General features: G+C 44.4%; 1 protein-coding gene across 1 annotated transcript; it reads right to left on the bottom strand.

Annotated features, from left to right (window-relative positions):
• Window positions 1–1,735: 1,735 nt before the first annotated feature.
• MTNR1A (melatonin receptor 1A) lies at window positions 1,736–13,116 on the bottom strand. Its single transcript, XM_028527001.2, has 2 exons — window positions 12,832–13,116; window positions 1,736–2,804 (listed from the first exon to the last, which is right to left on the bottom strand). Exons 1-2 carry the CDS (start codon window positions 13,058–13,060, stop codon window positions 1,936–1,938), a joined length of 1,098 nt encoding a protein of 365 aa, XP_028382802.1. The 5' UTR covers window positions 13,061–13,116; the 3' UTR covers window positions 1,736–1,935.
• Between the last annotated feature and the right edge of the window lie 1,789 nt (window positions 13,117–14,905).

Genomic DNA, 14,905 nt, shown 5'->3' with positions numbered 1-14,905 from the left:
GAAAACATATCAAGACTTTAAAGTTCCATAGCTGATTTTCAGGAGAGATACTTCCCTTGGCAGACCATTTTTAAAGGGCACACTTTCTCTTCAGTCTCTTCAGTGCTTTCTTTTGTATAAATTAAGAAATGAAGTTCCATAAAGAGCAGTCACGCCATCCAGTTATGGCATCATAACTCATTCCCAGCGTCAAGGAAAAAAAGTGTAATGCGTTTCAAAAAGAATTCAGTTACCATGGTTAATTTTTGTAAAGGTTCAGTTATCTAAAATTTGGAATGTTAGCTTTAAAAATTATCTCTTTAATGTTGGTTCTGACATTTACACATAAGTGAACTGATGGGTAAAGCCTTAGGGATAACACACACACACACACACACACACACCCCATCACATCACCATCACAAATCATAAGTGTTTCCCACAGGTGCTTGATAGAAAGAATTATCAAAGGAACATTTTACAACAATGGATCTTGGAACTTTCTGATTGTGATTATCTAGACACAGAGGTATTAAGAAATGCATTCAGACCACTTTTTGTTTGTTGTATAGAGCTGTAAATCACCAACCCATTCTAGTATGTGATCGTTTGGTTGAAGAACTTTAAAGTACAAGAGCACATCACTCTGATTTCCTGCAAAGCGCCCTGTGTAATAAACCTCCCAGTAGTCCCAAATAGCTATTTAGGGTAAACTAGGGCCACCATTTATAAAACCATAGTTTACCTGCTTATTTCTTCTCCTAGACTTTCAGTATTATGAGAGCAATCTAATACTAAAATAAATGATTAAAAAATATTATTTTGAAATATCTATAAAAGATAAACTTTCTGGTTTAGATATTACTTGCCCCAAATAGATTTTCAGTCTAAAACACATTCGGTACCATGTTGATTCTTTGTCATTTTTAACCAAACTGATGAGATGACCGAAGATGTTAACAGAGATCAATTAGAAACAGCTGGTCAGTGACGTGAATAACATTATCAAATGACAAATAACAACAACAATAACAATGACAAAATAATAAGCCAAATGTCTAATAAGGTCACATAGAGTTTGATGGGTAGCCATTGCTTTAAAGCATGATGGTTGTTAACAGCCAACAAGGGGCTCTGCCGTGCAGTTAGCTCTTTATCTAGTTCAATGTGCAACTTTTAATGTAGAGCAACAAACTTTTACGTGACTGCAGCTGCCCAACGCCAGCGCTGCCGACCGCAAACTCTGTAGCAGTGGCTGCTGTGTGCCTTCAGCCTGTGACTGTGTAATGAGTCACTCGCGCCCCTCTACCGGCTTTCTCCCCTTTACTCATTATCAAGAAAATGCTTCATGTGTTGTCCTACCAAACATCTTTAAAAAGTGGGAGAAAAAAGCCATTATTATATTTGTGACACTCGTGTGCAATGAAAAATAGTTTGCACACTTTTTCCACTTGAAGTCATTCAATATTTTTACTTAAATTGACCCCCTTTATCTCCCTGAACCATATTCTTCAATAGCATCAAACTTTGTATTTCTCTTGATAAGAATGACAGACTTGTTCAAAAGGCTGATCACTGATTAGCTCAGAAAGTGTAGAGGCAAGCTCTTAAGAGCACACATTTTTTTCAAGCACACTATTTTTGTCGATGCCTGGCAAGAGGGAAGCAAACACAAAAACTAGTAAGACCTTGACCAAGGTGCGTAACTTGCAAGGAATGCTTTTCTTTTCTTTTTTTTATCCTCTCCAGAGGACATGCTCACTGATTTTAGAGAGAGGGGAAAGGAGAAAGATGTGAGAAACACACCCATCCGTTGCCTTTTATACACACCCTAACCAGGAACCCAGTGGCAACGTGGGTGTGTGCCCCGACTGGGTATCAAACCTGTGACCTTTTGGTTTGCAGGACGGCGCTCTAACCAGCTGAGCCACAGCAGCCAGGGAGATGCTTTGCTTTTTAAACGGGGTCCACCTTCATTAGGTTATCGTTGGTCGCTAACGGAGAGGGTTTGCACTTGACACTCTTAGCTGCCTCATTAGTGCTCCGCACAAAGAACGTCTTGGCTGTGCACAGGGACGCTATGATTCTCCTGTATTCCTTCCTGAAATTCTGGTTCAGTAGTCCATAAATAATGGCATTGAGGCAGCTGTTGAAATACGCCATATAGTAACTGCCCACAAACAGCCACTCTGGGATCCTGGGGCCCATGCGGGCCGGGTCCGAGGCCACCGCCAGGCCAATCAAGTTCAGCGGAGCCCAGCAGACGGCAAAGAGCACAAACACCACGAACATCGTGACAAAGTTTCTGAAGTCCTCGGGTTTCAGCTTGCGTCTCTTGTCGGGCTTCACCCTCCGTCTGACCCGGAGGACCAGGATCCAGATTCTCAGGTAACAGAAGACGACGATGACCATGGGGAGGATGAAGTGGAAAACCACCACGGCGATGGTGTAGGTGGAGCAGACGGACTGCGCGAAGGTGCAGGAGTAGATGCGCGGGTCGTAGCGCAGGGTCCCCACGCGCAGGTTGGGCATGATGGCCGCCAGAGTCAGCATCCATATGAGGCACACGCAGCCGAGGGAGTTCCTGTTGCTGTACAGCTTGTCGTACTTGAGGCTGTGGCAGATGTAGCAGTAGCGGTTAACGGCGATGCCGGTGATGCTGAAGATGGAGCCGATGACGCTCATGCCCATGAGGAAAGCACTGATCTGGCAGTGCAGGTAGCCCAGGCTCCACCCGTCGTGAAGCACCGAGGCCAGCACCAAGGGGTACGGGTACACGGCCCCCACCAGGTCCGCCGCCGCCAGGCTCACCACAAACGCGTTTCCTGAAGGAGAAGGATTCGGAAAGTGCAGGTTAATACCAGTGTTTCATGGATGACATTCGTTTTCTTTCATTTTTTTTTTTTAAACAAAAGACCTGTTTCTGCAACTTGGATGACCTGACGTTGCAGGGACTATAGGTTATGAATGAAGTGGAGGCTGTTTTCGCCAGGAAGCGAGCCCATTGGCTGCCCTTGTCCAGTCAATTCCAGGGCTCACACCTCCCCCCTCCCCCCTGCTGCATGCCCAAGAGCAAGGCCTAGTCCGTCTCCAAAACTGTCACCTTTCAAATGGTTTGGTATCTCTTGTGCTTTAAAAGTAATCTGGAGGTCAGTATAGTCCTACCACAATTTTTGTTCTGGAATCTTCTACATGACCGGAGAAACTTCATGTCATGGTATGTCTCTAGGCAGCCATGACTTCCTTAAGTTCCAGGCTTTCTACCCCTGTCTAGTTCTCAAATAGGCCTCGAATTTCTGTTCTTGGAGGGCAATGGATCCTTGCCCATCACCTGATAGTTAAGAGAAAAACACTTCTGTCCTCATTTGCCTGGCTGAGGCTATTGGCTTCAGCCCTTACTAGCTGTGTACCTGGGCCAAGGACACGGTCTCTCCAACCTCAGTCTCTTCCTCTCTGAGATGGGAATAATGACAGAGTCTCCTCATGGGGGTCTGACAAAGACGGAATGAAACAATCTTGACTTTAGTGGCCCATTTGCCTTTCTCACAATTCCCTGTGCCTTAGATTTTAAAATGCTGCCCATTTTCCCAAAGCCACCTTAAATCAAAATTACCCACAATTTTACTTCCTTGCCCAACCCCATGGAAGAGCTTCCTCTTTTGAAGTCCCCTGGATCACCTTATTTGTGCCATTTTTAATGTAGATGAAATTAGAATAAGGTCCATTCAATAAAAAGTTATTAAGTGCATATGACAGGGGCTGAGGAAACAGGAATAAACAAATAGAGATCCTATGATACTTGATTTTAGAAAAACAAACCAAATTAAAATAGACAGAAAGAAGTACCACACAAGTTTGTACAGAGAGAGAAAAGGCATCAGGAAGAAAGTGAGCTGGACAGGTGGGGAGGAACAGGCAGAGTGACTGTATGCTTTGCCTTTTATTATACTTATTTGTAAACTTGGCTTTTCTATGTTTCTGTATGGTGGTCCCCTGAGATTGTCTTCCACATATTTGTATCCTGAATAGCACCCAGCTGAGACTTCTGTTCAAATGCTTGTTGAAGTAAATTGTCATCTCCCGACATCTGAAATAAAATAGCCTTTGTACTTAAAATTCCTATATCATTATTTTTATTCCCCCTCAAAAAAACCCCCATTGTAAATAGTGAAGTATAATAGCAGTTGTGACAAAAAGCAAGTTTTTGCCATTTAATTAGGAATTTTGGATAAGTTGTCATATAAATGACTTTTTTGAAAAGTGTGCCAAGACAAAGAAATATGGCCCAAGTAAAAGAACAGATCAAAGCTCCAGAAAAAGAACTAAGTGACAAGGAGATAGACAACCTATCAGATGCAGAGTTCAAAACACTGGTAATCAGAATGCTCACAGAAATGACTGAACTTGGTCGCAAAATGAAGGAAGAAATGAAGGCTACACAAAGTGAAATAAAGGAAAATGTACAGGGAACCAACAATGGCAAGAAGAGAACCGGGACTCAAATCAGCGATTTGGAACAAAAGGAAGAAACAAACATTCAACCAGAACAAAATGATGAAACAAGAATTCCAAAAAATGAGGAGAAACCTAGGAACCCCCTGAGCAACTTTAAATGTTCCAACATCTGAATCATAGGGGTGCCAGAAGGAGAAGAGGAAAAGCAAGAAATGGGAAACTCATTTGAAAAAGTAATGAAGGAGAACTTCCCTAATCTGGCAAAGAAAATAGATTTTAGGAAGCTCAAAAAAGTCCAAGGAAGCTCACATCAAGGCATATCAGAATTACATTACTCAAAATTAAAGATAAAGAGAGAACTTTAAAAGCAGCAAGAGGAAAGCTGAGAGTTACCTACAAAGGAGTTCCCATGAGACTATCAGGTGACTTCTCATAAGAAACCTTACAGGCAAGAAGGGGCTGGAAAGAAGTATTCAAAGTCATGAAAGGCAAGGACCTACATCCAAGATTACTCTATCCAGCCAAGCTATCATTTAGAATGGAAGGGCAGATAAAGTGCTTCCCAGATAAAGTCAAGTTAAGGGAGTTCATCCTCACCAAGCCATTATTATATGAAACGTTAAAAAGGCTTATCTAAGAAATAGAAAACCTAAAACTATGAACAGCAAAATGACAACAAACTCACAACTATCAACAACTGAACCTAAAAAACAAATACAGAAACAAAAACTAAGCAAACAATTAGAACAGGAACAGAATCACAGAAATGGAGATCACAGGGAGGGTTATCAGTGGAGACGGGGAGGGGGAGAATGGGGGAAGGCACAGGGAATAAGAAGCATAGATGGCAGGCAAAAAATAGACAGAGGGAGGTTAAGCATAGTACAGGCACTGGGGAAGCCAAAGAACTTAGATGTACAACCCGTGGACATGAGCTAAGGGGGTAGGGGGCAATGCTAGAGTGGGTGGGAGGGCAGAGGGGGATAAAGGGGAGAAAAATTGGGACAACTGTAATAGCATAATCATAAAATATACTTAAAAAAAAGAAAAGTGGTTTTAATAGGCCAAATTATAGCAAATTTATTTTTCCTACAGATCAACTTCAATTACCAGTGAAATATTTAAATTTCAAAGTGGGCATATTTTAATGAATTTTTAACTTAACATATTTAATATTTTAAAAATAAGCATAATATATATGAAATTCAGCTACACATTAGTCATCAAAACAGTACATTTTAACCCAGAATGTCATGACAAACTTGTCGAATACAGTTTATTTTTAAAGGAGGTTACAAATAAAATCACAAATGATGTCAGAGATTGCTAACATGGCTTTCATCCTCTGTTCCATTTATTTTGTGGTAATTATGCTTCTTTTCTGTTCAAGTAATTATATTAATTAAATCATCGGTTTAATTTTCTTGGAACTAATCTCATTTTACAAGTGTTTGGAGAAACAACATAAGACAGAGGCTCTCCGCTGATGCGGCCGGCAGGTGGCTCACCGGGGAGCTTTATCACATCCGCGGTGTTGTGTGGAGCGTGTGTGCGGGGCGGGGGGAGGGGGAGGGGGGGGGAGGGGGGGAGGGGAGTTTATTTTGTTCATCTTTCTCCCTCTTCTCTTCCCCCCTCACGGAATATGTGTTAGGAGTTGACCTCGCATCTCAGCATGTCAGTTACAGAACGTCAAATGAGGAATATGACTCAGCTAGCATATTGAAAGCCACGCAAAGATGAATGAGGAGACCCCGTCTTTTGGGGAGAGGGTTAGTGTATTTTTGGTTTTGCAAGGATAGTTGCATTATGTTAGGTAGAAGCATAATTATGATGTTTTCTTTATCTGGAAGTTAAGTACGGTACACACACACACACACACACACACACACCCCAAGTTGCCAAGGGGTGGACTGTGGTGGGTTTACACTGTGTCATTTCAGCTAAGCTAGGACTGTGCTCCCCAGAATGCCCTTCCTGGCATAGTTGTGTGTTAACGTCGTCCACAAAGGAATGGTGCATGAGATTTGGGAGGTGGACGTGAAGCAGGAGCCACGTTTTCCCTTGCTGCTCAGAGGGCTCGGTCAGGGCACGAGGCGCTGTGGCACGTCCATCGTTTTAGCGAGTGAACTCTTAGCTGGGTGAGAGTACAGGAACTTCCTACCCTGGACCAGATTCTCATCTTTTTATCAGTTATTTCTGCTGCTTAAAAAAAAAATCCCACCCGCTGCGAGTCTCCTGCTGACTTCCATTTGAATGAATACTTCTGCATCGCTTTGCTGCAGTGGGAATCCCAGGGAAATCTGTCTCCCGTTGTAACACTTGTGCAGTGTGGGCCTTCAGGGTTCTCACCAACAAGGTTTGTGCAGCCCAGCTCTCTTGTTCCCAATTCGGTAACAATCAAATCCGTGCAATGATTTCACCCAAAGGGGGATCAACTTCCTTCCGTGCACTCCTCAAAATGCGGGCTGTGGGAGCCATTCCTACGGCAAGCCGGCTCCCTGGGCTGCCTCTGTACATTTTCTCTGCATCCTAGGCCTTCCAGTAGCTGCAGCTCTCGCCCTTCCCAGGTCCCCTTTGCCAGTCTAGTGCATTCATCCCTGGAATTCGGATGAGAGGTGGGTGCTTGCACTTAGCTGCAGCTGCATCCTTGCCCAGGAAATGGCTCTCAGATGACTAGATAAGGGTAGCCTCCGGCAGTGGAGTACAAAAGGCCAGCCCTGCTATTCCAGTTGAGAACAAGTCTGTGGTTAGGCTTCTGTCCAGCAGCCCCAGCCCCATGCGTCAGGCCAAGCCTAGGCATCCCCCGAGGCCCCACCCTTGCTTGACTCCCCTGCAGAGCCTGCTCCCTTACTTCCTCCAGGTTCTCCCCCAGAGCCCTCCCTCGGGGAAGCCCGAGCACAGGACCTCCCAGTGTGCCCTGGGGTGGGGTTTCCCGGCCACCTGAGATGGGCCTCCAGCTCTGTGAGGACGGTGCTGGTTTTCTAGTGAGGTGTTTCTCAGGCTGTACCACTTTCTTCAAAAGATGGGGGGCCAGTGTACTACCCTCGAATAACTGTGCGTTGTCTCCAGTAACTACTTTCTTCGAGGGTCTCGCATGAATCCTGCCTTATGTGTGCTGCAGCTTTCACATTTCCTACTCACGACCTATTTTTCTTTCAAAATCCTCAACACGACACACTTTGAGCTCCAGCTACGGTCATCCGCCAACCTACCTTCAAATTTCTCTAGAAAAGTTTTCCTGCTACATGAACATGTTTCTAGTCATGTCTTTGTACTCTGTGTTGTATTTTTATCTGAAAACTAAAGAGCAAAACATTTTAGAAGGGCCATGATAGAAAATAATCTCTTTGAAAATGGGAGCTGTGGTTTAAACAAGCCTAACACAGTATCTTGCATTTTGACAAACAAAAATTTGCTGACCATTTATACTCGTTCTTATGCTGTAGTTCACAATAAAGAGTTACCCAAGGGAATATTCAATTCAATAAAAACCAGAAGTGCTCAATAGCAAAGCAGGTAATCATCCTTTTAAGCCACAAGCTCAATAACTCAAATTTATCCTCATTACCTTGAATATTATTTAGCACCAAGTAGATTTTTCTCTTTTCTTCCCCCCCAACACGAATCCCTTCAGCGTGATTGCCAAAAGTATACAGCACTATAGAAAAATTAACCTTAGAAGACCTCAACCAGAAAATCCAGAAGTTTTTTCATCATCTGCAGCATTATTAAATCTCACTAAAATTTCTTGAGATAGAGTCCTCAGGTTTCGGGCCAACTGATTAGTCAGCCTTTGCAAAAGGTGAAAATGTTGGGGTGCTGATTAAGGCCCCATCGTTATAAAGGGGAGCAGATGAAACCATGCAGAGCTCTGAGTATGCACAATCTTGAAAGACAATCCGTTCATTGCCTCTTTGGTAGCGTGGAAATTCCTGAGACTGTGTATTTCTCTTACAGAAGATAGGGCATTCCTGTCCGCTAGACAACCTAAAAATGCGTAGGAAAAATATGGAGAAATTCAAGGCTCTTTGCATGTATCCTACTCTTTACCTCAAATATTTGAGTTGTTATTTTTAAAAGGTGCTAATAAAAAAAATGAGCAGAGCAAGCTTGAGAGACTTCACGGAGATTTAAAATGACTTCTAAGGCACAGATATTCAAAGCAGGGGTTTAAAAAATAAAAAGAGAACCACCAAATGTTAGAACTAAAAGCAGGAGGTTTAATTTAGGACTGTTTTACCTGTGCTTAACTTACACAATTTCCAAGAGAAAAATGATCCTGAAAGCTAGCAAAAATGAGCTCTACCTTAGTTGTGATTAATTTAATGCTGAAAATTGCTACTTTCTCGGGAGATGAATAGCTGGAAGAGCCAAAAATCAGATCCAAATTCAGTCACGTAGGTAGGAGTCTGCGACCACTGCCTTAAGATTTCCAGGAGAATCTGGCAATTATTGTGGCACATTTTGAAAAATTTAGGGTTCCATAATAATGTACTACAGAGGCCAGGCAGGGGAGGTCACAAGACTTTAAACAATGGCTAAGCGTGCAAGAGAAAAAAATCAATAAAATGTCTTAAAAAGTAAAAAAAATAGCCTTGAATCAATAATTTTAAATACCATGGAGAGTTCCCAGAGGAAAACAACAGCAGTGTTAACGAGATGCTATCAAATTGGGGATTGTCTTAAACAGTGACCTTGTTAGCTTGAAATCACTTCCAAGTCTGTACATATGAGCTACGTCATAGCTTTTTGAATGGTAAAATCCTGGTCTGCAAAAGGTCCTGTAGCTTCCAGAGTTGATTTATTTGTTCTTTTTTAAAATTTATTTTCCAATTACAGGTGACACCCAATATTAGTTTCAGGCGTTCGAATTAGTAATTAGGCATTTATATAATTTATGAACTCATCACTCCAATAAGTCTAATGCCCAGCTGACACCATACAGGGTTATTACAATGTTATTGACTATATTCCCTTTGCTATACTTCACACCACTGTAACTATTTTAGTAACTGGGAAATTTTACTTCTTTCCAAGTACCGTTAGCATTTAATACTACTTTATGTTAGTTTCAGGTGTACACCATAGTGGTTAGACATTGGATAAAAAAAGATGTGGTACATATATACAATGGAGTACTACTTGGTCATACAAAGGAATAAAATCATACCATTTGCAACAATGTGGGTGGATCTAGAGGGCATTATGCTAAGTGCAATTAGCCAAAGAGAGAGAGACAAATGCCACCTGATTTCATGTACATGTGGCACCTAAAGAAAAAAATAAATGAATAAACAAAACAGCAACAGTCTCAGTCATACGGAGAACAGAGTGAAGGTTCCCAGATGGGAGGGGCATTAGGGAGCTGGGTGAATACGGTCGAGGGATTAAGAGGTGCAAATTGACAGTTACAAAACAGTCCCTAGGACGTAAAAGACAACCTAGGGAACAGTCAATAATACTGTAATAAGTACGTGTGGTGTCAGATGGGTACTGGAAACATCGGGGGGATCATGTTGTAAGTTATACAAACATCTCACCAGAGCTGGTTCATTTTAAGTTAGCAAACAGCTTGGGTACAGAAATAATCCGTCTCTTAGAGGCTGGATATTGAAATAATTAGCATCTCAGCCCCATTACAAAAGGGAAAAGTGAGACATCAGAGAATTTGCATAATTTGAAAATGTCATGAAAGAGAATTAGATCCTAAATCTTCAATTTCTGACTGACTGCACTTCTTACCGTTCATATTGTCCACTTACTTTTAAAACACACGTTTAAAAAGAAATGAGCATTTAAAAAATAAAAATGACCTAAAAGAAACTGATCATAGAATGCCTACTAATCTTTAATAATACCACTATTTGTATAGTAGTTTATACAACTTCAAAGTGATAAGTAGATGGATGGATGGATGGATCGATGGGTGGCTGAATGGATGGATGGACGGACGGAATCTGAATTTTCCCTTTAATCATCTCTCTGAGTTAAGCACATCCATTGCACAGATGAAGAAACTGAGGCTCAGAGAGATGGAGTAGCTGAACCCAAAACATACTACAAATAGAAATATTGCAGAGGTAAGGCTCTACCTGGATGTTCTGATTTCAGTGTCCCTGCTCCCTCCACTGTACCACACTGGGCTTTGTGCAGGGATACGGAATACTGAGCCCTTACCTGCGAACTTTGAGTTTCAGTTGTCTTACCTACCCAAGGAGGTGGTGACAAGGACAAATACAACAAAATGTGGGGGAGTGCTTTAAAGGCTGTATATTACTTTATGTGCGAAAGTACAAAGCTCTAGACATTCTAAACAAAAACCAGAAAAAGTCTTTTTCTACCTTATCCACAGAAAACAAGTCAAATTAGCTGTCTGTGATAGGTATGACACAGAGTGTAATTCTACCCATTTCTCACTTTCATCTCCTCAAGTTTGAAAAAAGTTTCAAACACAAATTAATAAATAATAAATTTGAAAAATAAAACTGTGGGATTAAAAAACTAAATTTCTTTAATAATTGGGATTGCTTTGATATGGGTGCTGTAATATACTCATATTTTAAATGGAAATGTTTACCAAAAGATGGCCAGCAGTTTTTGCAAAAGTAATTATGCACCAGAACAAGAAAAGAAGCTTAAGTTTTGTCACAAATGGTTCTGACTTACGATGAAGACCCCAGAGCAGATTGTTGGGGGACACTGTATGTTCCCTCCAATTGCCTGTGTCCCTCAAGTTAGACCTCCACTACAACTCCATTTATCTTGTATCCGATGCCCACAGATGCTAATACATCACAGAAAACACCATTTACAAAGAGAATGTGTGCTGCAAAAGAAGTGCTTGTGAAAAAAGAAAATTCCTGAAAGGATAAAATGACTCAAATTTATTTTCCAAATGCCCTGTCTTCATTTTTTTTCTTTTGGGATTTGGGCAACTGGTTCGTCTATGGATAGTTTGTTTTGTTTCATGTTTTTGGCCGTAACAACCCCACGGAGCACTGGTTTTTAAATCACCAGTAAACCACGTGACCGGCTGCAGGTACGACTTCAGTTCAGACACCCTACACTGACATGGCAGGAGAGACTGTCCGCTTGTTTTAGAAATGCCTGTAACATGGCGACCTGCTTATCTCCCACTGCCTTTGAACACCGAAGTGAGGGCAGCGTGCTCACTCGTGTGCACATCTTTGGATGGGTATCGCCGCAGACCGAATGGCCAGGTTGGCTGCCTATGAGGTAGGCCATTCCTCCTGAGTGGTTATATTTGGCAGGGTCTCCCCAGACCTGGAAGAGCCTGCCTCTTCCCGCAACCCACCTAGAGGCACAACCGTTAGCCCACGTGGGAGGCGTGCTCACGCATGTCCACCATTGGCCAGCTCCTCAGATGCACGCCCAGCTCACCCCACCCAAACTCAGGAGCAGCTTCGTGCACCCCAGAGAAGTGGTGCATGGTGTCTCAACCTGGGGAGTCCACCGGAAGGGACCGGAATCGGGCTGCGTAGTTGGTGACTCTGTTCCCTAGGCAGTTACTCTGATGGAGACTGGCAATTCACTGTTTGACACTGCAATACTGTGACTGTCCCTAGCCACTGCTCCATAAAGTTTGCCTCCAAACGAGGAGCTGGGTATCTAACCATCAATTAGAAGTCTGACCAGCCGGTGCCCTCTGGGTGGTCCCCCGGCTCCCACCCAGGATAAAGCACTTTCAATGCATTGCCTGGAGGAAAAAAAGCAAGTTTAACTCAAGCACACAATTTAACATATTGCATGTAAATACACTCTTTTATTACAATCTCTATTTTTAAAGCATAAACTTGTTTAATTTGGAGGAATAATAGTCACTTTCCCGAGAAAGTTTAGGAGACCAAGGTCCTTGTGGAACCGCACGCTAAAAACCTGAAAACTACTCTTGACAACAAACCTAAAATAACTGCACTGCCATCTCTCATGTTTTCACAAAGTTGGGGGCAATTATATGTAAAACCAAGCGATTGGTAAGTTTGTTGCTGGCGTGTGAAAGGGCCTCCCGAGGAAGCCCCTGCAACCTGTGTCCGGTGTCCCGCAATGCAATAAACCTCGGACACTGCAAGCCCAACAGTGGGGGGTTACTCTAAGTAAGGAGAGCCCGACTCTGCCCAAGTTTCCTACCCCTTAGGGATTGAAATCTTACTGTTTTATGAAAAAAAGAAAATCTTTGATGGGCAGGTTAAAAGTAAACCGTCGTTCTTCAGTCTCTATTGGGAAAAACGACTCACAGTCCCCAGTTTTTAAGGAAAAGGATTGGACGGTTCTTAGGAAAAGCGCATTGACAGCTGAAGGCGCTGCGTTCTGGAAGGGCTGCCTGGGGCAGAAGTTGGGGGCTGCCCGTCCAGCCTGCCTGGCCCCGGGAGCCCCTACCTGCGTTCCTCAGCTTCTTGTTCCGATACACGGACAGGATGACCAGGAGGTTGCCCAGGATGTCCACCACGATGGTGAAGATGAGGATGAAGGCCAGCGTGGAGGCCAGCCACGAGGGTCGCGGCCGCGCGTCCCCACCACCGTCGGGCACCTGCTGAGAGGCGTTGAGGAGCGCGCTGCTATTGTCCTTCAGGGTCCCGCCCGGCGCGTCCCACGGCCGCCCGGCCATCGCGCGGGCAGGGCAGGCGACCCCCGAGTGCGGCGCGATCCCGCCGCGCCACCTGTACGGCTTCTCGCCGTCCTCCCACGTCTACTCCCCATCCCAAGCGCTCCTTCGCAGCCGCCCTGCCCGCTCCGCAGCCTCCTGCCGGCCGCACTGTGCACCTGCAGCCCCAGCCTGGTGGCACCTGGCGTCCCGCCTGCGGGCTCCCTGGATTGCCCGGCTCTCCGCGGCATCCCGCACCACGTGCCGACAGCGCCCTCGTGCGGGTGGCCCGGGTCCAGCCGCTTGCGCTGTACGTGGGCAGGGACTCCAGAGAGGCCTTGGTCGCGCTTTGGGTCGTCGCCTTTCCTCTCTGGGACATCTCTCCGGGCTGCGTGGGCGCGACCCCTTCCTCTGATGGAGGAGCCTTAGTCAGCCACCACATACCGCAGTGTCCTCATCGGTAAACCGGGGGTCAGGAAGGATCTAATTCATCTACTTGGTAGGTAGTAGGAGGTGACAAAAAATCAAGGAACGTTTTGTGTCAGGTATGGCACTACTTAATGATCAGAAATCATTCCCTAGCTCCCCATCCCCACTTCCACCCCACGCACTGAACAGGCCAACTGCGGTATTTTTTAATTATTTTAATTTTAAATTATTTTGCCATCCATAATTTTGCGAATATTTCTGAACAGCTAGCTACCTTTGTTTTGAGATTTCTTGAATTCTGTCCTTCCAATTCAAGTGCTTGTCCTCAACTTGGGTACAGCCTCTACTGGCTTCCTGGGGTGTCGGCATGGTCACGGGGGATGCTGCCAGCTGAAATGAGTGAAGATGCCACTGGGGGCCCTGCATCAGAGCAACTGTAAACTTTTCGGGTCGCTTTCAAATGTCACGGACTGCGTAGTTTCCAAGTAGCCACTACTTTCCTCCCACAGCCAGGCGCAAGCAGTTCTCTCGCAGGTTTCTTCCGAGCAGCACAGAGCGGAGGCGCCTTCTGGTGCCAAATCCGCCGGGCTCTCCCTGCGGACACCCAAGCCTATGCCTGTCACACATTCGCCCTCTAGCTTTAAAAAATAACTCCACTTGTCCAGGAGACCGACAACCTCAATAGTAAGTACCAGCCACCGGGGCATGGGAGTCAGTCTGAAAGACAAGCCCAGAACTTTCCAGTAAAGCAGCCAGACTCTATCAGGACATCAGGGAATCAATAAATCCACCTGTATCCCCTGCATGACTGGGCTTCCCCTTTCCCTTCCATAGCGGGCTGATACCCATGCCTTCATGGTAAGTCCTAGATTAAAGGCAATTCCCTTATTCATTAATGCGCTAGTTCAGGTAATAACGTACATATTTGGCACTGTGCTCAAAACACAGACCTCGCCCTGCAAATGGCAATGTGAGCGGTGCGTGTGTACAGGTGAGAAACAGAGGTGAAGTGGAGAGTCTGCAAGGAATGAGAGCACGGGGGAAGGAGTTAATGGATGCAATATCAGGAGAATGATAGTTTTTTTAATTAATAAAGCTGTTTTAAGTTCACAGCAAAATTGAAGGAAAGTACAGATTTCCCTCATGTCTTCTGTCCCCACTCGTGCCCAGCCTCCCTAGTACCTACAATCCACAGCACAGCGACACCTGTATTAGACTCTATTAATGGCAATGACACTTCACTAGCATCCAGAGTCATTAGGGTTCATTCCTGGAGTTGTACATTCTGGGGTTCGGACAATCGGATATGACATGTACTCATCATTATGGTGTCCTACAGAGGACTGCACTGCCCCCCAAATCCTCTGCTCTGCTGATTCATCCCTCCCTTCCCTGAACCCCTGGCAACCATGTATCTTCTTTGCTGTCTCCGTAGTTTGG

This window comes from Phyllostomus discolor, chromosome 11 (genome assembly GCF_004126475.2).
Source record: "Phyllostomus discolor isolate MPI-MPIP mPhyDis1 chromosome 11, mPhyDis1.pri.v3, whole genome shotgun sequence".
NCBI lineage: Eukaryota > Metazoa > Chordata > Mammalia > Chiroptera > Phyllostomidae > Phyllostomus > Phyllostomus discolor.
This window is presented reverse-complemented; position numbering and strand designations above follow the sequence as displayed.